Source organism: Penicillium atrosanguineum (genome assembly GCF_028827265.1).
Source record: "Penicillium atrosanguineum strain IBT 20685 chromosome Unknown utg000008l_segment0_segment0, whole genome shotgun sequence".
NCBI lineage: Eukaryota > Fungi > Ascomycota > Eurotiomycetes > Eurotiales > Aspergillaceae > Penicillium > Penicillium atrosanguineum.
Window position 1 is genome coordinate 3,322,672 of NW_026623140.1, and position 23,511 is coordinate 3,346,182.

General features: G+C 50.6%; 9 protein-coding genes across 9 annotated transcripts; 5 read left to right on the forward strand and 4 right to left on the reverse strand.

Moving 5' to 3' along the window:
- Window positions 1-287: 287 nt before the first annotated feature.
- On the forward strand, window positions 288-1,464 carry N7443_010781 (uncharacterized protein; the record flags this gene model as incomplete). The annotated part of the gene is made up of 4 exons (XM_056890837.1): window positions 288-360; window positions 424-483; window positions 535-582; window positions 641-1,464. 4 exons carry the CDS (start codon window positions 288-290, stop codon window positions 1,462-1,464), a joined length of 1,005 nt encoding a protein of 334 aa, XP_056737328.1.
- A 501-nt stretch (window positions 1,465-1,965) lies between these two features.
- Window positions 1,966-2,502, reverse strand: N7443_010782 (uncharacterized protein; the record flags this gene model as incomplete). The annotated part of the gene is made up of 2 exons (XM_056890838.1): window positions 1,966-2,442; window positions 2,470-2,502. The coding sequence occupies 2 exons, from the start codon at window positions 2,500-2,502 to the stop codon at window positions 1,966-1,968; spliced, it is 510 nt and encodes a 169-aa protein (XP_056737329.1).
- Window positions 2,503-3,546: 1,044 nt separating this feature from the next.
- Window positions 3,547-4,275, reverse strand: N7443_010783 (uncharacterized protein; the record flags this gene model as incomplete). The annotated part of the gene is made up of 4 exons (XM_056890839.1): window positions 3,547-3,613; window positions 3,725-3,905; window positions 3,966-4,098; window positions 4,174-4,275. 4 exons carry the CDS (start codon window positions 4,273-4,275, stop codon window positions 3,547-3,549), a joined length of 483 nt encoding a protein of 160 aa, XP_056737330.1.
- A 774-nt stretch (window positions 4,276-5,049) lies between these two features.
- Window positions 5,050-9,131, reverse strand: N7443_010784 (CLH domain-containing protein; the record flags this gene model as incomplete). Its single annotated transcript, XM_056890840.1, has 5 exons — window positions 5,050-5,333; window positions 5,403-7,681; window positions 7,735-8,696; window positions 8,752-8,778; window positions 8,832-9,131. 5 exons carry the CDS (start codon window positions 9,129-9,131, stop codon window positions 5,050-5,052), a joined length of 3,852 nt encoding a protein of 1,283 aa, XP_056737331.1.
- Window positions 9,132-9,313: 182 nt separating this feature from the next.
- N7443_010785 (RMD1 family protein) lies at window positions 9,314-10,656 on the forward strand (the record flags this gene model as incomplete). The annotated part of the gene is made up of 2 exons (XM_056890841.1): window positions 9,314-9,646; window positions 9,700-10,656. The coding sequence occupies 2 exons, from the start codon at window positions 9,314-9,316 to the stop codon at window positions 10,654-10,656; spliced, it is 1,290 nt and encodes a 429-aa protein (XP_056737332.1).
- Window positions 10,657-10,976: 320 nt separating this feature from the next.
- On the forward strand, window positions 10,977-12,514 carry N7443_010786 (T2 family ribonuclease; the record flags this gene model as incomplete). Its single annotated transcript, XM_056890842.1, has 6 exons — window positions 10,977-11,248; window positions 11,305-11,599; window positions 11,660-11,852; window positions 11,908-12,150; window positions 12,213-12,310; window positions 12,365-12,514. 6 exons carry the CDS (start codon window positions 10,977-10,979, stop codon window positions 12,512-12,514), a joined length of 1,251 nt encoding a protein of 416 aa, XP_056737333.1.
- Window positions 12,515-14,149: 1,635 nt separating this feature from the next.
- Window positions 14,150-16,817, forward strand: N7443_010787 (Ribosomal protein arginine N-methyltransferase rmt3; the record flags this gene model as incomplete). The annotated part of the gene is made up of 3 exons (XM_056890843.1): window positions 14,150-14,460; window positions 14,520-16,196; window positions 16,250-16,817. 3 exons carry the CDS (start codon window positions 14,150-14,152, stop codon window positions 16,815-16,817), a joined length of 2,556 nt encoding a protein of 851 aa, XP_056737334.1.
- Window positions 16,818-18,324: 1,507 nt separating this feature from the next.
- N7443_010788 (uncharacterized protein) lies at window positions 18,325-18,852 on the forward strand (the record flags this gene model as incomplete). The annotated part of the gene is made up of 1 exon (XM_056890844.1): window positions 18,325-18,852. One exon carries the CDS (start codon window positions 18,325-18,327, stop codon window positions 18,850-18,852), a length of 528 nt encoding a protein of 175 aa, XP_056737335.1.
- A 972-nt stretch (window positions 18,853-19,824) lies between these two features.
- Window positions 19,825-21,949, reverse strand: ace2 (putative C2H2 transcription factor (Swi5); the record flags this gene model as incomplete). Its single annotated transcript, XM_056890845.1, has 2 exons — window positions 19,825-21,263; window positions 21,322-21,949. 2 exons carry the CDS (start codon window positions 21,947-21,949, stop codon window positions 19,825-19,827), a joined length of 2,067 nt encoding a protein of 688 aa, XP_056737336.1.
- Window positions 21,950-23,511: the final 1,562 nt, after the last annotated feature.

Here is a 23,511-nt window from a genome sequence, read left to right on the forward strand (position 1 = left end):
ATGTGGATGGGAAAGGACTGAAGCAGAAGTCCTTTTGTAAACGAAAGCATGTCACATGGGACGAGTGAATTAGTCGCCTCGCAGTGAATGCTGTGTTGCCCTTGCCCTCGAGTATTTCTCCCCTTCCTTCCTCACTTTCTCTTCTTCCTTTTCACCTTCCCCCAACTTCTTCCACACTCGCTCCCCGCTCTTCATCTCGCTCGTTCTCTCAATCTTAGATCGAATTCATTCGTTTCAAACTCCACAATACTCCAATCTTCACTCAGTAGTTCGCTTGCATCTTCACGATGTCTTCCGCACGTCTCTACGTTGTCATGCTGATGGCCATCCTCTCTATAGTGGCCGCAGCTCTCTCAAACAGTAAGTTCCCTCTTCTCGTGCTTTCTCATGAATATTAACAGCTCTGACCTTCACCTCCCCCAGACCTGGATGTCTTCGAGGAGCTCCATGTCGTCCGTACTGATGATGACTCTGGCCTCAACCGTACATCTTCCTCTCACTCTGGTAACATGCCATGCTAATCATCTCATACAGTCGACCGTGTCCCCGGTACCATTGCTCGTATCGTCGATAGTGGCATTGGTAAGTCTACTTGAAGTAACGTTTGGTTATGGACGCGTTTGTTGACTTGCATTTACAGTTTCTATCCCTGTTCCCAGTGGTATTCTGGCTTTTGAGGGTCCTACCGATCTTGTCTTTCCCAGGCCCACGGTCGTTATTCCTGGTCTGCCCTCTGTCACTGCGACCTCTGTGGTTGTCACCAAGTCTACTGCCACCTCCTCGGCTTCCACCACCGAGGTGACACGGGTCACCATCTCGCTGCGCAGCAGCACTATGACCAACACAGCTGACTTGACTCCGGTCACTGAGGTGACTTCTGCAACTCCTTCGGTGCCTGTCACAGGTACCTCAACTGAGCCATGCCCCAGACCTACTGGGTTGACTTTTATTCCAAGCCCCGTCGTGTTCACTTCCACTGAGACCGAGCCTTGCCCTAACGCCACTACTACCAAGCAACCCATCGAGATTGTTGTTACCATTTCTTGCTCCACGGGCCTCTGCCAGTCCACTGTGCTTCCCTCTGTGCCTTGTTCCGGTCAATGCCGGCCCACTGCGATCTCAATCCCTGTGCCTTGCTCAGGCAACTGCCCTACTGAGCCCACTCCTGGTGTCATCAAGGTTAGCGTGCCCTCTACTTTGACCACTGGTTCTCGGCCCACTGCAACTGCAGTCATCATCTCTTGCTCTGGCAACGGCTGCGTCGTTCCAGTTTCTTGCTCTGGTAGCGGCTGCCACGTTACGGTCCCTGCTGCTGGTGCCTCTGGTGCCACCAACGCATCCCATCCTGTGGCGCCCATCACCTCTGTGATTCAATACACTGGCGGGGCTGACCACCAGAGTGGCTTCCTGGCCCACATCATCCTGGTTGCGGTCTTCCTCGTGGTCTTTCTCAACACTCTTTGAGAATTTCCCGTGTCTCCCGTCTTTACGCCTGCTGCAGGCGAGTGTTCTGTTTACAGATGACTAGGTCGGGCCTCTAGCAGTTGATGGCAGTTCTCAACTCTTCCTTGCTTTTTATTATGGGGGATGGAGATGGCGTTCTGGGATATGGATTTATCAAACGTGTTCCCCTACTTTGCTATGTTTGATATGCATACCATAATAGCAGCTTACCCTGCATTTATCTAATCCAAGTCTGCATTAATTTTTGCCTGGTAAACGGCGGACCTGTGAATCGCCTTTTCAAGTCAGTTTTACCGTTTGGGGGTTAGCATCTAGTACTTCGATCCAATCAAACAACATAAGTGGTGCTTTCTGTGAAGAACGGACATACCTCAAATTCAGGAGGTAAAGATTTAATGTACCCTCGAAGGTTCCTTGAACATTCGAGAGTACATTCATAATGTCATGCTTGCTTGATCCTTATCCTAAATGTCTGCATGGTATCCATAGTAGTTATATCCACTAATGGCGTAAGAGACGAGCTAGGAAGGACATGCCTATGTATTCTCTCTCGTACCGGGGTGGAAGAATACGTGACAGATATTCTGGCCTGTCGGGCATCGGCTTCAGTTGCCGAAGCGCCTGGATATATTCCCAGTGTTCCGGATACCAGCCAGCATATTCCCAGTCAAGGATAGCTGTGACGCGTCCTCCTTCGATCAGGGTATTACGCGGGGAAAAATCGGCGTGAGTAAAAACAATCTCATGGTCATCCATAAGCGCAAATTTGGCATGATTTCGCAGTATGTCTGGTGCTGACTTGACAATATCTCCCAGAATAAAATCGTTGAACTGCTGCTCGGAATCGAACGGACCGCCTTCAATTGATGCAATTTGTCCAATTACAGCTTTGCCACGATCAATAGCTCCGATATAGTCACCCTTCAAGTCGCGAAGTTGATTTATGTAGGAGTGAAGCTCGGAGGCGATAGAGAGCTTCTAATCGGCGTCTAAAGTATCCCATACTTCATCGAGTCGCTTGCCAGGCATATAATGCATCACGATAGCCACGACTTTGCCATCTTCCCAATGGATATCATGAACTTTGGGCACAGGGATTGTTGTGTTTGTTGCAATGAAACGAAGTGTTTGGGCTTCGTGGGAGCGGAGATTGCCTGATTTCACGAGGAGATTGTTGCCGACTCAGATAACCGTGCGACCGCACAGCGAAGGAATGGTCGTTCTTTCTTGATCATTCATTGCGTTCATGTTTAAGAATAGAATATCGGCGTCTTCTGTTGCATATCAGAAACTTTAAAAAGTGAGCATATCCGTGCGGGGTATAAAGTAGAATGAACGGCCGGACGGAGCATATAGAACAGGAGCGCTGCCAGATTAAGAGGGGAAATGTGATCCGGGAAAATGATGATCCAACAAATGGCCACCCCTTCCATCGTACGTTCACGATGTGTCTTTGGCTTCTCTTCCACCATAGGTGACATCATGGCGCAAGGCCGGCCTCACAAATGGGTGCGCCAAAGCGACGCAGGGACAACAGATCCCCTTCAGTCTGGGGATCCATGTTAGTGAAGCGTATAGAATCGAAGTGTAACAGAGAGCAATTCGAGTCAGCATGTTATCTACTAAGCTAGGTCCAAATAGTGCCATTCTCTTTTACCTGCTGCACAACCCTCGTCCGGGTGTGCGAAGCAGGGGCTGTAATGCGAGGCGCGATGAGACTGGTGATTGGTGTGACCAACTTGCGTCAGCTGCTTATTATGAAACAATTCATCTCTGATCTCAACCATAATGCCCTGTTGATTTGTTGGACCGCCTTAAACCACAATCATGTTCTAAAACAGGCTAATATGAGCCTCACAACGGGATTGCACGGGACCAGAATACTCTATTTGCTGACTGGTGTGATCTGTAATTTCGAAACTTTATGAAATCGCCGGTCAATAATGTACCCCATAGTCGCATTTGTATACAGGGCAGCAAATTTAATGCAAAGCTTGATCTCTGACCAATTTCTTCGGCCTACGCCATGGAATTGTCATTATAAGTATTCCCATTAGAATTTACATAATTAGTCACTACCCCTTAAAGCAACATTCCAGCCACAGCAGCAAGCCCAGCAGCTCCCAGGCCGACCGTCTTTATCGACGCACTGTTAGCTGTAGCAGTCGGTGTTGAGCCGCTACTAGTCTGACTCCCAGTAGAAGAAGAAGAAGAGGAAGAAGAGGAAGAAGAGGAAGAAGCCCCTGATGTAGCTGTAGACTCCGAACCAGTGGAAGAAGCCGAAGTGGTCACCGTCGCCGATGTAGAGTCTCCATTAACGGTGACGGTGACGGTAGCAGGAGAAGCAGAAGTACTCGGCGAGATCCCACAGGCAGCCTCTTCGTCGAATGTGAAAGGCATGTTTCTAGCCTCACATTCCAAAGTCTGGCGCTGGATGGAATCTACTCGCGATAGTCATTAGCTACGGCTTGCCTTGGTAGTAGCCCTGGCTGGACACTTACCGGGCAGGACATTGGAGGCACACTTCTTGGCCATGCAGCAGAAGTACGTCTCGCGATATTTCTGCTGGTCGCACATGCAGGCTGCATCGTTGGTGCAGGATCCACCGGGGAAGCTGCCGAAGAAACACCCGTTCTGATCGACCTTATATTAGTTTGCGGTTCTTTGCGTAGCCTGTGCCCACTTCAGATAGGTGTAGAAGCTACTCACATCGCAGTCCGCGTTGATATTCTGGAGAGTCTCGTTGTACTCGGCAACTACATTGGTGCCCAAGAGGCCGAGGAGCAAGAACACAGCAGACAATCGCGCCATGATTGATGTTAAAAACGAGTGACAAAAAAGGAGTGACACCACGAACTTCAAGATGTTCAACAAGACGGGGTAAAGAGACTGCACTGGCCCCCCTATTATACAGAAAAGAAAAATTTACAGAAGAAGGTTTTAGGGCACGGGCTTGAACGCAAAGGCACTCGCCAAGGAGAACCGGGCAAGCGCCCGTGCCTTAGTGCCGATACATGCCGCGGAAAAGGTCTTACTTTGGGTCCTAGGGTCAATGTACTCTAAGCGCTAATAAGTGTTGGGGTCCTCTCGCTTCGCAGAGCCGAGTCATGTCGCCAAATGCGGATTAGCCTAGGGTCCTAGATCGACTCGCTAGGCTTTGGGGGCGGTTTCCAAGGTCCATCCAGGGGGAATGCGATAGGTCTAGTACTTGTAAGGTTGATTGGGCTCCCATTTTAAGGCAATGCAATGGGGTTTGAAGGTCCGGCGGAGAGGTCACTGTGTTGATTGAGGTGTAGCAAACCCACCTGCGCAGGGTTCCTGTGGAGGACCAAGGAGCCTCAACACGTGACGTCCCAGGGGTTACAGTCCATCTACAATCCAAAATCCACATTGGTATATGCATTGCTAGTCCATAAAGAGCTATGCTGTGTACTTTCTCACGGGTAGTAGATAACACGCTTGACCACAAGTCCGAGAAAGATGGCTGGGTATCTTGAAGGAAACAATGGGTATACATGAATTATGTACATGGGGATGGGGTACGAGAGACGGGGAGGTAGGCAAGATCCTGGTTGACTTATGAGCTCATACTTCGACTTCATTGCCAAGTGCCTCGATCTTCCTTGTCAATGCACAGATCCGACATCCGTCTCCAATCTTATCACGTAAGAGTCGTGCTGTCGTCACCTTGGGTCCGACAGTGCGGGAGGCAGTGGAAGAAGTGGGCTCGTCTGCTGGAGTTGAGGGCCGAGGTGTTCGATCTGCAGATCTGGTAGGGCTGGTGGAGTTGGATTGTTGCGAGGATTCTGAATGCAAATGGGAGAGGTGGAAGACGTGACCGCATGCGAAGCCGATGAGAATCTCCTTCTCTGTAGATGGAGATTGAATATGATTAGCTTTCTCGACCATAAATGGACAGGAATGTCAGTTCAACTTACCGTTTGCCTGGAATGGAGCGTTGCAGCCCCCACACTTTCCTTGCCCGGAACCAGCACGCTTCGCAGAGACACTGGGTTCTGAAACCACATCTTGGTGTGTCTTCATTGTCGGCGTCAAGTCCCCATTCCGCACTTCTTCGGATTTATCGTCGATGATGTCGAACTTGATACCGCGGCGTTGTCCTCTGCGCAATGTATCCATTCCAAGAGCAACTTCACCCTGCATTACCCGTGCTGCTCCTTGGCTGATACTAGCTTGCAAGTCGTGCTCACGGATCAACCGTGAGAGGCCGTCTCGAAGGCCTTCAATCTCCAGCCCGCTTGGGATGCGACGCACAAGTTTAATAGGATCAATGGACGTGCCCGCTTCGACAAGAAGCCCATGAATCAATTTCGGCTTGTCCATCGAGTAGTCCAAAAGGTCTTCCCAGAGATCCGGGTCCTCTTGCGACTTGGCAAACGAAATTGCTTGAGACACATCCTTTAGGTCTGACAAAATCAAGTTCAAGGCTCGTTTCGTCTGACCCATCTTTGAGAGCAGATAGATTAACTCCTGGGTGAAGCGCCGTTGCTCGCAAATATGGATGGCAGTCTCGAAAGTATACGAGATGCTCGTTTGTAGGAAGTCCATGAGCAGAGGTCGATCGTAATCTGCAAAAACTTCCACGGCCAGGTCCGCGAAGCCATCAATCAGAGCCTTTCCTTCGTCTGCAGCTAGTTTGTTCGCTGCATCCCGGGCGTGGGCACCGCGGCCTCTTCGAGGCTTAGAAGCTTCATGTGAGAGAGACTCGCCACGCCACAACGCACGAAGATAGAGGTAAAGAAACAGGACACGATCCGCAGCCTTTAGCTGTGACACCACGGTTTCAGGTGGGACAATGCCCGTATAGGCCTCGCTCGCGAGTACCTGGATTGGCTCCGCGGCCAATTCTTCAAGCTCGGACTTCGGTGCTGATTTCATCTGTGCTTTGGAAATGCGAATCATAATAAAAGCGGGTATATTATCGGAGATTGCATCGACCAAGTGGTGCTCTTTGATCAGAGACATTGCTGCATCGGCATCCTGAAGTCGGACATAACAGTGCAATGCCTCTCGGTAATGGCCACCCACGAGGAATAGCTTAGCCAGACAATCCGTGAGGAGTCGCCATTCTTCAGACTCGGCTTGAATGGATGGTGAGTGCAACTGTTCCTCGATTGCCACGGTCACATTGTCAGGGTCAAACAGATCGGAAGGCCATGTCTCAACCAACTCCTTGAATCGACCGAGGTCTCGAGACACGTAGTGATTGAGGACGAATTCGTAAATCTCGGCAGGCAGCGCCGGGTGCAGATCAATGGGAATGTGAGGAGTGATTTCATCGAGTTTATCTTTCTTGACAAAGACCCACGCCCAATGCTCCCATCGAGCAGGATTACGAAGGACCTTTCCGCTAACCTCGGCAGCTTCTGTCCACTTCTCATCGCCAACAAGTTGCTCAAGCCAAAGTTCACCAAGACGAGCTTTTTCTTGTTCAGCAGCTGGAGCCGTTGCTCGACCAGCGGTCGTGATTGATGATCGATCATCAGCGAAGAAATCGCCGAGACTGCTTTTTGACTTCAGCGACCCTCCAATGACCTCATTCAACTCTGGGGCTGGGCCTGCAGCTTCGGGATGCTCATCGACGAGGTTCCATGCTTCTTCATACTGGCCGCAAGAACTCAACCAGGACAATCGGTCAGAGAGATCTCGTTTGACAGCAACAGCACAGTCGTATGGGCTGTGGACGAAGATCTTTGCACCTGGGGCTCCGGCGACTTCCTGAACTTCCTTTGGAAGAGTATCCTCTGGCGAGAGATGTCTTGAGGTGAAAGATGGTGGAGCCCTGCCAGAGACCCTGTCGCCACTGCTGGTGGAGCTGCGAATACTAGCACCAGAACTGAAAAGGCGCGCCGGGTACATCGTAGCATCCAATAGGCCATGCCCGATGGCCCCCAATGCACCGCGTTGAACCACTTGCCCCTCTGGGGTTCTCCATGGAGGTAACACGCTCAAGTGGTAATCAGACGAAGTCAAGCCTGCAAAACGGCTGACAGATAATGTGTCAGCACTGAGCTCTTCTTTGGTCGCGATATCAATGATCCGAAGTTCAGGCTCCAAGCCCCGCTGTCGATGGCGTGCCCCGGAGCTTCTTCCATCATCCTCTGTGGAATCTTTGTCTGCTTCGATATAAGCAAGAATGACAAGGAGACGCTGTGTGTACAACGAAATGCCAGAAATCACACAATCTGTTCGTAATCTGTGGGTTCAAATAAGCTATTGCTCCGGTGGTCACCGAATCATTCAACTCACATCGTAGTCACTTCTGCGGATCCGTATCTCTCGCCCTTCGAAGACTTGCACGCCCGGTCTGGGTATACATCGATAATCCAGACGGTGCCTCCCCAACCAACCACAAGCTTCTCAGTTTTCTCTTCAATACCATCTGATGGTGTCTTGTGGGGTGTGGGCACATTGCCAGGGTCCAAATTATCTGCATCATCTAGGGCAGATTGATCAATCCATTCTGCCCGCGCTTTCCAAACATTGGCCATTTCTTCCCAGCCTGGCCCGTTGGGGCGATCAATGTGACTAATCCGTTTCCAGGCAAACTCCGCCTCCGAAGATTCCAGGTGCAAGTTGGACCGCATGATTTTGATGCCTTCCTCGTTAACCCAGGAGACATATTTTCCAGATAAGGACCATCGAATGGTGCTGATTGTGCCTTCTCCGCTATGCAGAATAGTATCCTTGCCACTGCTGGCACCCAAGCCCATTGATCCTAACCAACTGGATGCCGCTGCTGTTGCTCCTCCCATCGTAGTGGCATTCGAGCTAACACCAATACGGCCACCAGTAGTCAAGACCAACTCGCCAGCTCGGCCACCGGAAATGAATGTCCTATCATTCTTGTAGTCCGGAGAAAGCGTGACTGCCTGAACAGGTCGGCCGAAGTTTCGCTTGATAATATCCTTCGGGTCCACTAATGAGGAAACACAAACATTGCCGTCGATGGAGGCTGATGCAATGTAAATCGAATTCGACGGTATAGCTGGGATAGGTGCACGTGGGTTCGATCTGGGTTGGCCACGGATGCTGCCCGCGCTTGTTGATGCCCGCGATGGAGGGCCATGTTCCTCGGGTTGTCTGGCCAGAGCATCGGACCTGAAGCTTGGTAGAGGCGGAGGGAACGGCGAAACCGATATGCATGTTACGCTGGCTGAATGTGCTTGGTATACTCGGAGGGACTGCAGAAGCGGCAAGGATAGCACATGCTTGGCGATGTTAGTATCTCTCCGAGACAGATGCGCATACCTGCAATCTACTTACAATGACACCATTGTGTGTTCCAATAATCTATGAATAATGTTAGCTCCATCGTAACCAGGTCCATTTCCGGATATACCCACCATCTTGTCACCCGCAACCAGGAACGTGCTGGCCGCGTCTCCGTTTCGATACACCGATCCCAAGTGTTTGGTGAGATATGCGTATTTGAGTCGGGGCTCCTCATCTTCTTCATCGGACTCTTCCTCTTCCTCCTCCTCTTCAGATTTGTCGACGCTTCCCTCTGGTTCATCGTCACTGCTTGCATGACGATGCTCGTGTTCGTCAGGGTTGTCCGAAGGTCGGGTTCGCGCAATTGTATCAGGCTCCGAGGGACCTCCGTTAGTCCCTCCTTTCACCGTATTCGCGCCAGGCGCGTCCATGGCGAGTCGCTCGTGGCACCCGGAGCTCTCAAGCGGGTGTTGATCGAGATGCGACAAGCAGCGGCAGCTGTGATCGGACTGCAGCTTCGGGAGCAGCTGGGGTCGGGGTGGAGCACCTGACTAAGCGGGTATTCCTCGGCTTCAATTTCTCTACGATGACATCGATTCAACTTTCTCCAACCATGTTTGCAAAGGCTCCTTTCTGCTTGGCCTACAAGCAGACTTTAGCTCTGCGGCCACTGACACGGCCCCAAATTCAATATCTCCATGCGTCGCCCGCATTGGAGCTTCCCCGCCGGAGAGATTTCTTTTCGTCGAATGCCAACCTGGCGCAAAAACAGCCAAGCAATGACGAATCGACCGAACAATTAGAACTACAGAAGCAAAGGAGACGGGCTAGCAGAGCTCCGGCAGCACCGACTTCTCTGCGTCGAGTTGCTGTGGAGGCGCAAAGGTCGAGAGAAGGATTTATTTCTAAATCCCAGCTCAAAGAACAGGGCATTGACCAGACTAAGGTAGAGTGGCTGACCATTCACACAATTCTCGTATACTAATTCTTCTATTCTAGACAGTGACCGCCTATGCCGTGGCTGAGAAATTCGACATCCGCAAAGTCCGAGAAATCTTACAAGACAGAGGATACGAGCCGGACCCATTAGAGACAGGTCTCTACCCCCAAGTCGTCCACGTCCAAATACCAATCGATTCCATACGCCGGGTGGGAAATCCATCAACGGCAGATTTATCATCCGATGAAGTCGGCGATGTGTTTGTCTTTCCGTCTGGAACGGTAGTGGCGTGGGCCCTTCCCGAAGGGTTCACCTCATTTTTGGCAACCAGGACTCTACTGCCTGCAGCCGAAGGAGCTCATGTCGATGATTTGGAAACGGAAGATCTCGAATTCGTGGAAGATCCAAAGCGAGAAAACAGCAGCATCAAGGGCGACACCATCATCTTGGGCACGCGAAATGGATTAGGGAACCCGCTCGCGAAACAAGAAACAATTGACACTGTGCTTACCAAGGTTGCCTTTTCCTCCGGGCTGGCTCGGAGCACGAAGCTGGCCGTTCTTGAGAGCCTTTTGTCGAACTATTTTGAGTCAACGCGCACCATCCCAACCCTCCTTTCCAAAGGCTCCCGGTTGCCTTATACCCGGGACTTCATTCTCCGCAAAACTGGGCAACTACTCAGCGTCCGCGCACAGCTCAACCTTTACTCCGAACTTACAGACTCTCTGCCGGACCTTTTCTGGGATAGTCGACACGAGCTCGGCCTGGAGGGATACTATGAACAGGTGGGCCGAGCCTTGGATGTCGGTATCCGCATCAAGCTCCTGAACGAGAAGATGGACTACGCGCAAGAAATTGCGAGTGTACTGCGTGAACGTCTCAGCGAAACACACGGACTTCGATTGGAGTGGATCATCATCTTGCTCATTGCTGTTGAGGTCGGCTTCGAGGTGATGCGGCTCTGGAAGGAGAGAGTACATGGGAAGGCAGAGAAGGCACGAAAGGAGGTCATCTGAGAGAATATAGGATTTTAGGATGTTACTCGGAGTCACAAAAGTATATGCACATAGGAATACAAGATACCCCTCTCATTCAAGACACTATGGAATGTGTGACAATACGAACCCCACTGTTATCTGGATCTCACGGGATTCGATCAGCTGAACCATGATCGCCTTAGTCATCCGGGGGCGATAACGGTACCTTGCAACCCGACTTCATTCTTACTTCTCCTTTATACCTATTACTGTCATTCTGAGAGGCATATCTTCTATTTGCAATCAATTCTGTTTGGGTAGCTACAGCTTCCCAACCCTCGACTGACCCCCCCATCGTCATGTGGGGCTCCTCTCAACAGGTCCTGGAGATCCCCGGGCCCCAGAAGCTCCTAAAGACCCTAGGATCCTTGTGGTTGTCGCAGTCTGATAAGCAGTCGACTCCTGGCACATCAGCATCATGTCCTCTCGGAGAAACTAGCTGTCAGGCCAAGTATCATGGCCAAGATACCTGCTGTTTCAACTACCCGGGCGGCCAAATGCTACAGACCCAGCTCTGGGATGTGGACCCCGCTCTCGGCCCCGATGACTCTTGGGGTATTCACGGACTCTGGTAGGCCACGTCTAAGCTCCATACAACCTAATTATGCTAATTGAAACATCTACCAGGCCCGATCACTGCAATGGCGGCTTCGACCAATTCTGCGATTCCAAGCGCAAATACAGCAATATATCGTTGATTTTGGTGGATGCTGGTCGTGGAGACCTACTTGAATATATGAGCGACTACTGGAAAGATTACCATTTCGATGATCAGAACTTGTGGCAACATGAGTGGAACAAGCATGGCACCTGTGTCAGCACTCTCGAAACACATTGTTACGAAGATTATCTCCCGCAGCAGGAGGTGGTAGACTACTTCGATCGAACTGTTGAGGTCTTCAAGATATTACCTTCCTATGAGGTTAGTCCAATGTCTTGAACTTCGCCTTAATCTCACAAAACGCTAATTTTATCTGCATAGTTTTTGGCCAAGGCCGGCATCGTGCCATCGCATTCGCAGACTTATGCACTTGAGGATATCGAGGGTGCCCTAGAAGTTGCCCACGGTCACCCTGTCACAGTCCATTGCCGGCGCGGCCAGCTGAGCGAGATCTGGTACCACTTCAATATTGCAGGAAGCCTGCAGACCGGGAACTTTATTCCCGCAGGTCCAGGTTCGCTTTAGTCAAAACATCTCCGCCCCTGAATAATATGCTTACCATATCGCAGATGGCCAATCTTCCAACTGTCCCCGTCGAGGTATCCACTACCTGCCTAAACGGGGCGGTCAGCCTGAGCCGACCAGAACCACAACCAGGGGTGGTTCAGAGCCCACTGCTACCGGCATCCCCTTCTCAGGCAAGGGGAATATGATCGTCTCCACGGTTAACCAAATTCGTGGATGTATCATCAGCTGGGGAACGTGGTATGCATCCGGAACGTGTGCTACTTTCCGAGCGGAGAAGGTGTCAGGTTCGTTGTACTATGTTACGACCCTGCGGTATGACAAAACTAATAAAGTGATTGATTTTCAGATGACACTTTCACCCTCAAGTCAAGCAAAGGGCCTTGCACTATCCAAGAGGACGCTTTCAAGTGTGGGAATCAGGTCACTACCCCCAGCGAATTCACCGTATGTCTTGTCCGTCCCTAGTCATTGAATTTTACTAACCAATTTGGTGAATAGGTCAAGGACAACAAGCTCTGCTATGAGGGAAACACCACATTTTACGCTGACAAGGCACCCAAGGGCTTCGTGCAGAGCACGGTTTTCGCCTCGGAGGGGGAACATCCAATTGAATTAGAGATTTCATGGAAGGCACACGACTGGTCCTAGTGACTTCGCTGTCTATGGACTCTTTAGAGCATCTTCACTGCTGTATTTCAAGTCTAAAGCTTTTATAACATCATTATAGACATATCCAATTCGTACAAATAAACATCATTATCTTACTGCCATCCATGCTTGTAGAAGTACCAAGGTTCTCTTCAAAGAAAAGTAGATGTGCACCCTAAATATAACAAATCGACATAAACAACGGCAATTCAGCGTGTAGTTGATTGCATTCGTCGCTACCAGATCGTAGCACAGCAAGGCCAAGGCGGTACTGTAAACGGGCCGAAACAATGGATTTGACGAGAAAGAAACTGGAACGGCGAGTATTCTGACGTGCATATACCATGATAATTTCCCTCTGTTGCGAATTACGCTACCTTGTATGCAACACGAAGATTCCTTATTAGGGTGGCTTTACAGGCTGCACAGGAAGCTAGCCAAAGCTTCTCAATTTGGCCATTCCTGAAACATGACTGGTGACTATAACTGGAAGATTAGGTTGACAACTACTTCCAGGCGTCTGAATCGGGGATAGCAGAGATCTTGAACCAAGTCCGCTGCAAGGTATAGATCATTGTTGATTCAGCATTCGTAAACAAGATGATCGACTGCGTCTTCGTTGTCAGCAAGTTTCGGCCCTCCATTTGGGCTTGGCAACTGCCTGGCAGTCTAGTAGTCAAACTGGGCTTGGCAACTGCTTGGCAGAGTCAAGCTGGGTGGGTATTAGGCGGCGACCCACTTCTTTTCAGCAGCAGTAGTCATTCTGGGCTTTTCGAAATAAGTCTGGAGGGGATCCGGATGATGTCCGTTAGTCAAAGGCACAAGAAGACCTGATGAGTCACGTGCGAAAGCACGCATGACGGGACATCCGACGCGACCGGAACAGCAAGCCTTCGGCGACTCCCAAATGAGTTACCCACGGAAAGGGGGCTTAGGAAGTGAGCATGGCCCAAGAAAGCACGCATCCTCGGGAGTATGTGTATTGTATGGGCATGTGCATGTGCATGTGCATGTGTATGTGTATGTGTATGTTTATGCCGTACAGGGTTCTACAGGGTCCGCTGACTAAAGATGTGCGGGCGAACCGAATCCTAAGCCGTCGACGCACGCCTGTTGCTACCTGTCAGAACGGCCCAAATACCCCCATCGCATCACGTCTGAATGCCTCAGACCATAAAACACCAGGGCGTGTATGAAACACGTGAAGTGGATCGCCTCAACCCAGTACTGAAGTCCCCGGTCCCCCCGAGGCTGACCCTGGAATACGAACACGCACCATCTGACAGAGGCTTCCGGGACCGCCTAAAATAACCGTGGGATTCGTCGAGATCGGATGGGCCCACCCGGCCGCACCAATCTCGATCCAGTGGCACACGAGCTGAATATGAGACAAAATGGGTCAGAACGAGAAAAAGGATTCACTAGCCTTGGACCCTGGAATTATTGATTGACTATTGGGCGCATTGCGGATCTGGGAGGGGTTTTCATCATGCAGGGCCAGAAATTGATTCTCTGTAATTTCCCGGTTTCGCATCCTCCTTTTCTACTCCTTTTCTCCTCCGGACGTTCTGATTCTGATCTTGCCTGGCTGAACGGGAGGGGAGTCGTATGTTCTATGCTGGTCTTCATTCCGTCATGAAGCTTCGTGTCCGCCAGGGCTGCCAGGAGTTGCTCCGCATTCTCTTGTCCCCGAGTCAGTGGTTCGATGTCTACTGGCCGGCCTCACGCCAGTACTGGTTTTCCCTGTTGTTCATCAGCGTGATCTGCGCCAAAGCTCTCCGCATCTACTCGCATCTCAACTCCTTAACGCTGGACCGCTTCCTGCTCTGGGGCTCCACCTTCTTTTTGCAAGATATCTTCTGCATTCTCATCGCTCAGTTTCTCTGCCAGGATTTCTACTCTAGAGGGGTGCGTGTCTTCGTAGCTTTGGTGACGATACTAGCCAGGTATGTAAATTTGTTGAACCTGTGGTTCACCCGCCTCGGCTGACCACGATCGGCTCTAGTTTATTAATTTCGTGTCTGGCGGCGGCCAACATCTCCTTCTACACCCAAACTGGCGCGGAAGTCCATTGGCGACAAGCTCACAACTTCCACCGCGATGCAGCCTCCATAAAGACCCTGCTGACGGGGCTCACTGGCGTCGTCATCTGCCAGATCCTGTTCAGCGCTGTGGCATGGATATCGACTCCTCACTTATACAACTTCGTGCGAAGAGGGGTGTGGACTTTGACGTCGATTGCTGCACTCTTGTGGAACTGGAAACGAAAGGCGGATCCAAAGACATACAGCGAAGTGCCCCTGAAGGATTGGGACGAGGAGAGCAATAGTGACAATGAATTGGAAAGAACGACAGGACTCTTTACCTCCAGGAAACTGTCACAAAAGTCTTCGCCATCACCGCTTGCTTGCATACTGGTGGCCTCGGCCAGCGTTATCGTGCTCCTGCTACGCTGCCTCCGTCCGTCGGATACTGCATACACCTTCCTTTCGCAGACTGTGGTCATGGCTCCCTTTGAGAAGCCTCCTAGTCGCAGTCAGCGGTCTTCTTTTGATCTCCCGGATTTACCGGGCGACTATAGCTGGCTCTATAATCATACCGCGCTGGCCGAACCGCCAAAATTGGACTGGCTACCAGAGAAAGAAATCGGAGGGTTTAGAGACTGGTATAGAGGTGCCAACGACAAATACCCGCAACACTATGATCCAACACAAAATCCCCTGCATATCTCCAACCGGCATCGCGACATCCTCCAACCGTTGCGTGATACTCTGAAATCCGGCAATGTGAACATCAAACATGTCTTCCTGCTCAAGCTGGAAAGTACCCGATACGATGTTTTCCCTCTGCGCAAGGATTCACATGTTGCCGACCTCATCCGGGAGTCGTACCCCCATAACCAGATCCCGGATGACGTCGAGGAGAGACTGGCCAATTTGACTCGCAATGCCGAGATGTTTACTGGCACTCCGTCAGGCTTCAACTCTCATAACGAACCACTCCAGCCGTACGGCGGTATTTCCGCAACAAACGCCTACACGAGTGGTACCTTCACCCTCAAGAGCATCATCGCTAGTGTCTGTGGTATTTCACCGTTGGTTGTTGACTTCAACCATGAATATCTGTACCACTTTTACGAGCCCTGTATGCCCCAGATTCTCAACGCGCTGAATCTGATACCCGCCAATTCCAAACAGGCCGCAGACCCGCATGACTACACAACCTGGCCTTGGCACTCGCACTTCATGCAAAGCATCACTGATCTTTACGACAACCAAAACTTCCTCACTCCCGCAATGGGTTTCCAAGACAAGGTGACAGCTAAGAATATTACCAGAAAATGGAAGAATAAACCCGGCAATCGTCCCGAGAAGTTCAACTTCTGGGGTTATCCGGAGAACGAATTGCGGGGGTACTTCGTTGAAGCCATTCAGAAGGCGGAGGAAGACCATGAGCGGATATTTCTCACACATCTAACAGGACTGACGCATCATCCATTTGATCTCCCTGTGGGCAACGAGTACGAGGAAATGATTAGTCCCAACATATTCAGTCACCACGGCAAGATAAACCGCTACCTTAACACTGTCGGTGTGGTGGATAAGTGGCTCGGAGAGATCAGAGAGGTTCTTGAAGAGACTGGAGTTGCAAATGAGACCTTAGTTGTCATGGTGGGCGACCAGTAAGTTTTTCCACACACCCCATTTCCTATGACATTTACTCACACTGAAATAGCGGCCTTTCCGTCATTGAGGACGGTGGCGTTACGGCCTGCGACAATCCTCATGTCTCAAACTTTCATGTTCCTTTAGTCTTCTCCCATCCGCAACTGCCGCCGATTCAAATCAATGACCGCGTCACCTCCATGCAGATCCTGCCCACGATCCTCGATCTCTTGGTCGAGTCTGCATCATTAGACGACCAATCAAGCCAAGCAATCAAAGATCTTCTCCCCCTCTACGAAGGCCAGTCAATGATCCGCGACATCGTCTCCGAAAAGGACGGCATGCTGGACTGGCAGTTCACCGTTATGAACACGGGGGCAACGTGGCTCGCCCTGCGCTCTGCATCCAAACCGTACCGTCTGGTGATTCCTCTCGTTCCCGAAGTGGAGTGGCGATTCACCGACGTTGACACCGATCCGTACGAACTGCATGCCCTGCAGTCTTTCAACTTGCTTGCTGTGTTGAAGCAGGTTGGAGAGGTCCATGGTGAGGGGGCTGTTCAGTGGATTAGGGATGCGGCGCATGTTGCTCAATGGTGGGTTGCTGAGAATTGGCGTCGTTACGAATTCGTGCCATAGACTTGATTGTTGTATCTGGGTTTTATTCAGAAACCCATGCATTCTTGGCGAGGCGGCGACCGGTACATATCATATGCATTAACGGAAATAGGGGCTGCGTTTTACTTGAATATTTTGTACATTAATTTTAAATTATCTACCTGTGTTGCTCACTATTATTCCACGCTACCTTTGCTTCGAGGAAACAGCGTTCGTAAAGAGGGTAGACTATGGTTGTGATTGTGATCGGGATCAGAGAGGTGGATGGAAGCATCGACTCTTAAGTTTCAACCACTAGGTTCGGAGCTGGAACCTATGTCGAAGACGCTCTTTGGGGATTGAAATGACCTTTCACGAGCTAACGGTAGCCTTACCGGTACTACCGCCGTGCATAGTCCAGGGAAAAGGCCAAGACTGTCGGGCAACGGAATATAATTGCCACGGTCGGGTTTACCACGGCCGTGCGCCCTCCTCTCGAGCAATGAGTGACCCAGCAAGAGACTCCTTGGACCCGAGGGAAATAAATACCCATTAGCCTTCGGTGTATGGTAATTCTGCCTGTGCAAGACAAAAGTCTCTCTGGTATGATGGAGGGGTGTTTTGAAGAATCAGGTATTATACAGCCTGGGGTCATAGTTCTCTGACTCACTGTTCACAAGGCGCAACAGAATGAGTCAGTAGTGTTGCCAAGAACGGCGAGGGCGAGGAGGCTCCATCGGGTCTCAATAGATTCCCGAGACAGATTCCCTTTGAACTTGTTCTAAATCATCATTTTGGCTCCTGGGGTTTGACCATTGTGAGCAGAACGAATGCCACTAATTTGGCAGCATGATGACTGTGGACCTTAGCCATCTAATTTTGGTAGAAATCCTTCTCGGGGATCCACCCTCACCAAATGCATCTCATCACCCCTCTTACCACGAAGAAGACAAGATCGCAGGCACGGTCTTGATTACGTCTAAAGAAGATGTACAACTCAGTGCATTGGACCTACATTTCACAGGTTATCAATTCCTCATTATCACGCGCAGCATCACGCCTCGGCTTAGATTACTGATACTGTTATCTAGGAGAAGAAACGACATCAGTGCAGTATGAGAAAACTGTGCGCCAATTCCTCAATATGAGACTTTCGTTGAGTGAATCGGCTTTGCCGCCCAATGGGATATTCAGGCAGAATCAAAGCTACCACTTCGAATTTGTTTTTGATGTGCCTGACCGTTTGCCCGAGGCTGCCTGTAGCCACAATGTCTGCAATGATCACATTCGCCAAATCCACCTACAGCTTCCCCCCAGCTTTGGTGACCCAAATGTCGCTAGGTTCCGTGGTCGTTTGAGCAATGACTTTGCACCACTAGCTTGCAAAATAGTTTACAAGATCCAGGTGAACCTGAGTAGCAAAAGCTATATTCCCAGGAAACCACAAGTTGTTTTGCAAAAGAGTCTAAAGTTACGGGTCATACCCACTAGAAATCTATATCATTGGGTTTCAACACACAATGTGGAACATCATTGTCTCCAGCAGACCATGGATATTCGAAAAGGCCGTCTAAAACCTATCTCCGGCCAGTTGACTGCGACTTTGATAGCACCTGCATACTTCAATCTTCCTATTAATGGAAGCGATGAATATATGCGCGAGACTACCCGCATTGATCTCCGATATGAGAAGCATGAACTCAGTGAACACCTACCTCGGATTGAGTCGTTGAGAGGACGCATCATCGCTACAACCCTTTTCACCAAATCATTCTATCACGACCTACCGACCCAACAGAAACACTTTTCAGACGATATCATCGTCACATTTTTCCATTCTGTTGCGTCACTTCAATGGACATCCGAAAAGCCAAATTGCTTCCTTGTCACTTTACTCCTGCCGATCAAGTGCTCTGATCAGCTCATAATTCCAACTTTCCATTCCTGTCTCATGTCGAGGGTTTACGCCTTGGAAGTACGATTGAAGCTTCACGGTGCTCCGTCACTCAAGCTCATAGCTCCGATGCAGATACAGTTTAAAGAAGATGAGCCTGTTCTGCCCTCATACACTGGGTGATTGGACTTGCTTAAGACTGTCAACTACACGCCCTTGTCTTGCAGATTCTGCTATGTGGGCTATTTCTTCCTCACTCCTGGGTCGTCGATTTGGGGGGCTACACTATGAGGGACCCATCGAGCCAAAACCAAACAGGGCTTATCGTTGCCAACAAATATCCTGTCGCTTTTCTAGCCACGGACATCACAGGATACCAAACGAACACAGTGAAAAGGGTCGGTAGTGACACTCATAGATTCTAGCACAAAGCTTCGCTGTTATACCCTTTCAAGGTCGCGGGTGACAAGTGCTTGTTGGCAAACGATATGTGTTTTTTTAATATGACCACTTCTTCTAGAATTTGGCGATACTACACTGTATACATCTGCTAAGATGGAATTATAGAGTAAAGCAAATTGTATGGTCTGAAACGAGGTCATGATTGAAGTAAGAGGATGAAGAAGTAAAATACAGACCATCATCCTTGGTAACAGGAAAAGAAGAAATAAACCCGCCAGAAGAAAGTCGCCTTGGCTAGCTAGCTACAGATGATTCCATTTGGACTCATGAAGTACATATCATATCGTGAAAAAGAGGGGGCAATTAAGGGGTAAGGCCAAACAACCGCCCGAGAAAAGAAAAAAAACAGCATGGTTCAAATGAACCCTGGATATACAATCCAAAGGCTTGAAATGGCAAGAAGTGAAACAGATGTAAAGGGCAAAGACAAGATGGGGCAATATATCAAGAGCAAAACTCCCTCAGTCCCAAGTCGCCAAAAATTCGTCAGCCCCGTAAAAAACAGATGTGCAGAGAAAAACATCAGATGCCGGCATGTTGCTCGTGCCAAAGATTAAACTCCCGTTTTAGGTCGTGTGTCGTGAATTGTACAAACTCGTTGAAATCGTCGCAGAAATCGCCGTGAAAATGAAAGGAAGCACGCTGTCTATGCCATGCCGCGTTCGTGGAAAGTGGAAATTCCGCTCGTCGTGATTAAGGATCGTTGAGGAATTCCTGGGAAAGCGTGTCGATCTGGTCCACGTAGGACTCGTCAAGGGTGGAAAGGCCAGAGTAGGACTTCTCGGGGAAAGTGGAGTACATTGACGAGGGTGGGAATCCAGATGAGTCGACGAAGTAGCCAGCAGAGAAGTCAGACAGCCCGTTGTTTGACATGTTCGCGAATTCATGGCGCACTTGCTCGGAGGAGTCTTGGCTGATGAAGAGGTCAATCTCTGAGCCGGAAGTGTACTCATCGAGAGTGGGAGCGGTGCGAGGCGAAGACATGTCGTGGGGAGAAAGAGCGCGGTCGCTGTAGAAGTTCTCCTGTCCCGCGGTGAGGCCAGGGATGAATTGGGAAATAGCCTGCTCGTATCGGGCGTGAGCCATTTGAGGAGGCGACAACGGAGGTGGGAGCATGTCATCCTCGAGCTGGGAGATGAGCGAGGTGCCAACATGGTTGGGCGACTGAGCTTGTCCTGGCGAAGTGGGCGGCGTGAACGAAGACATGGCAGAAGACGGAGCGTAGTTAGGCGAGTTAAAGACGGGAGCTTGCTGGAGAGGGATTTCCTCCATTTTGACGGGCGAAAAGGAGACCTTTTCGGCGACTCGTTGACGGGTACGGGTGGACTTGGTCTGGCGTGTTTCAATATCAGGGCGACTCTTCTTCGGTGGCCGTCCGCGGCGGGTTGTTTTGGGGACGAAACCAGTCACGCCCCCAACACACATGTCACGCTGGCGGTGACGAGTAAGGGCGTCGTGACGAGCGAAGCTCGCACCGCAACGGCACTCGAAAGGCTTCTTGCCGGTGTGTGTCTTGAGGTGGCGCTTGAGGTCGTGGCCGCGGACGAAGAGCTTGTCGCAGACATCGCATTGGTACGGGCGGTCATCGAGATGGGTCTGAACGTGGGACTTAATGTTTTCCTTGCGGCCAAATCGGCAATTGCAACCGTCATACAAACACACATATTTGCCATCCTTGGAATCAGGGCCGGAAATATACTCGGCAATCTTTTCGTTGGAAATGCCAGTGTTGCGAACGGATGCTCTGACTCGAGCATCGAGATCAACTTCGCTCATGCCTCCAGCCGGCTGTTCGTGCTCGGGCATAGGGGATGATGCCGGAGACATGCTATACTGCTGGATTCGACAGATGGAAGGTGTCTCGGATATGTCGGCATTGCTTGGGGAGGGCATTGCGGCCATTTCTGTGTAGGGAATTGACGATTCGGCAGGGGAAGGCATTTGAAGACGAGACTGAATGGGGCTTGACATAGTCACGCCTTGGAGGGAGTGTGCTCTCTGCATTTCAATGCTGACAGGGGTGCGGGGGAAAGAGAAGCTCTGGGACTTGGTGGGGGTCTGCTCGTTGCTATACATGGGGAAATCAAATGAACTCTTCAATGGGGTAGCATCGGGGGTAAGAGGGGAAGTGTCTGTCCAATTGATTAGCCTGGGATCGGTGCGATACCCTATATCGAGTGTAGATCTTACAAGAAAGATATGGGTCCATTTTGGTAGTCATTGTCTCTGGTTGAATAGAGCTTTGTTGCATGGGCCGATAGTTAGCCATTTGCGCTTGCTGGGCCATTGAAATGTTGTGCTGCTGCTCCTGGCGCATACGGTGCAGGGCAGTCTTCAATGGTGATTGATTGTCAGAGCATTCGCTGGCGGATCTTGAGAGGGCCGGCGCAATGGATGGTGCTGGGGAAGAAGAGGAAGCCGAAGCTTGATAGAGTTCTTGAAGCTCCTCTCGACTCCATGTCCATTGCGGCGGATATGTTTGATATGCGTCCTCCATGGGCAGCGCAGCCTGGATAAAGGGCTGCTGCGCTTGGATATAGGCAGGAGCCTGCTGAGTAGGCCTAGCCTGACGCATGTAACCTGATTTTTCGTTAAAGTAGTCCCGAAGCTCTGGAACCGTCTTGGGCGCAGGTCGTCGGCCAGCGGAGACCTGTGGCGTGTATCCATAGTCCACAGTCTGTCCGCGTCGGTGCGCTCGGTGTGGTTGGTTTCCAGCCATGACTGGCTTTGTGAAAGTAGCAGCTTCGGGATATGCTGGAGTCGATAATTGACGGCGGTGGTGACCGGGGCCTTGCGACGTTGGGGTGGCGGAGAACATGGCTACCCAGCCGTTCGATTCGGACAACCCTGTCACAGTGTCAGCCTGTGAACTTGAAAAAAACGCGCGCAACAAAAAGACGAGACGAGAAGGAAAAGTAGCTAGAGCCTTAGCAGTTAAGGTTTAGCTTGATAGAGAGAATCCTGTGCTTGTGTAGATCAAAGTATCACACCACTCTTGTGTTTCAAGTTCTTAAGATCGCAGGATCTGTAGAGAAGAAAGACTGGAGAGACAGGAAATCCGAGTCAATAAGTGAGTATGTGAAGACTATGAAGCCCTGGGTCAGCTTCGGCGATCTATCAATTGAACCCACGGGTCCCGTCAACAATGCATGTGTTGGCATGGCAACGCGCCGTGTCGGGAGTCTGGGAAACCAGATGTGACTGAATTTGTTCAATTTTGTCCCGCTGTGACGACGAGTGGGCCCACTTTCATGCCCACTTGTGCGATTATGCTATTTTCTACCTACGATCCAGCCCATATACTTCTCGTAGTCCTCTTCACCATCTGCTTCTCCCTGACTTCGGGAGCTCCCGGTCTGCAAGGGTATCTAGGATGAGCTGCGAGGAGTATAGGTGTCCCTAGCTAGGGAGACACTCCTGTCGTCGCTATGGGGACATCCCTAGAAACCGTAAACAGGGCGTGATCTGCTTGGATCTTGGGTGCTGGGGCTGAAATACCCGCCCGGATGCTGCACGATGTCATTGTGCTGCCTGAGGCATACATATGGCAGCCTTAGGCATCATGTCAGGGTCCGGACCCGGACCATTATTAATCCTGCTCCGCCTTACGCTAGACCCAAAGTAGCGCTTTAGGCTGTCATGTGACCGCACAACGATTTTAACCGTCAACCGAGTCCCACACATCGAATTTCTTTCCATCTTGCAAGGTTGAGGAAGACAACTTGTCGAGGTAAGATTTGATTTCCCTGCCCTCAACAGTGCAGCGCATTCGTCGTCTGTTGGCTCAGAGTATGCGCAATGCACAGACCTGTTCCAATATTCACGTTGCGCTCGCGCACTCGCACCGTCAAATTTTGGACATTCGACTGACTCGCATCACAGGCCTTCATTCAAGATGCAGATCTTCGTCAAGACCCTCACGGGTAAGACTATCACCCTTGAGGTGGAGTCCTCGGACACCATCGACAATGTCAAGTCCAAGATTCAGGGTAAGAAATATATCTCCTCCCACCTTGCATGCGCCAAACTAACGATCACCCCGCACAGACAAGGAGGGCATTCCCCCGGACCAGCAGCGCCTGATCTTCGCTGGTAAGCAGCTCGAGGACGGCCGTACTCTTTCGGATTACAACATCCAGAAGGAGTCGACCCTTCACCTCGTGCTCCGCCTGCGTGGTGGTGGCAAGAAGCGCAAGAAGAAGGTCTACACCACCCCCAAGAAGATCAAGCACAAGAACAAGAAGACCAAGCTCGCCATCCTCAAGTACTACAAGGTCGACGGTGATGGCAAGATTGAGCGTCTCCGCCGCGAGTGCCCCGCCCCCGAGGTATGTCCCGCTCCATTATTTCTCATATCCTGAATGATTACTAATTCATTTT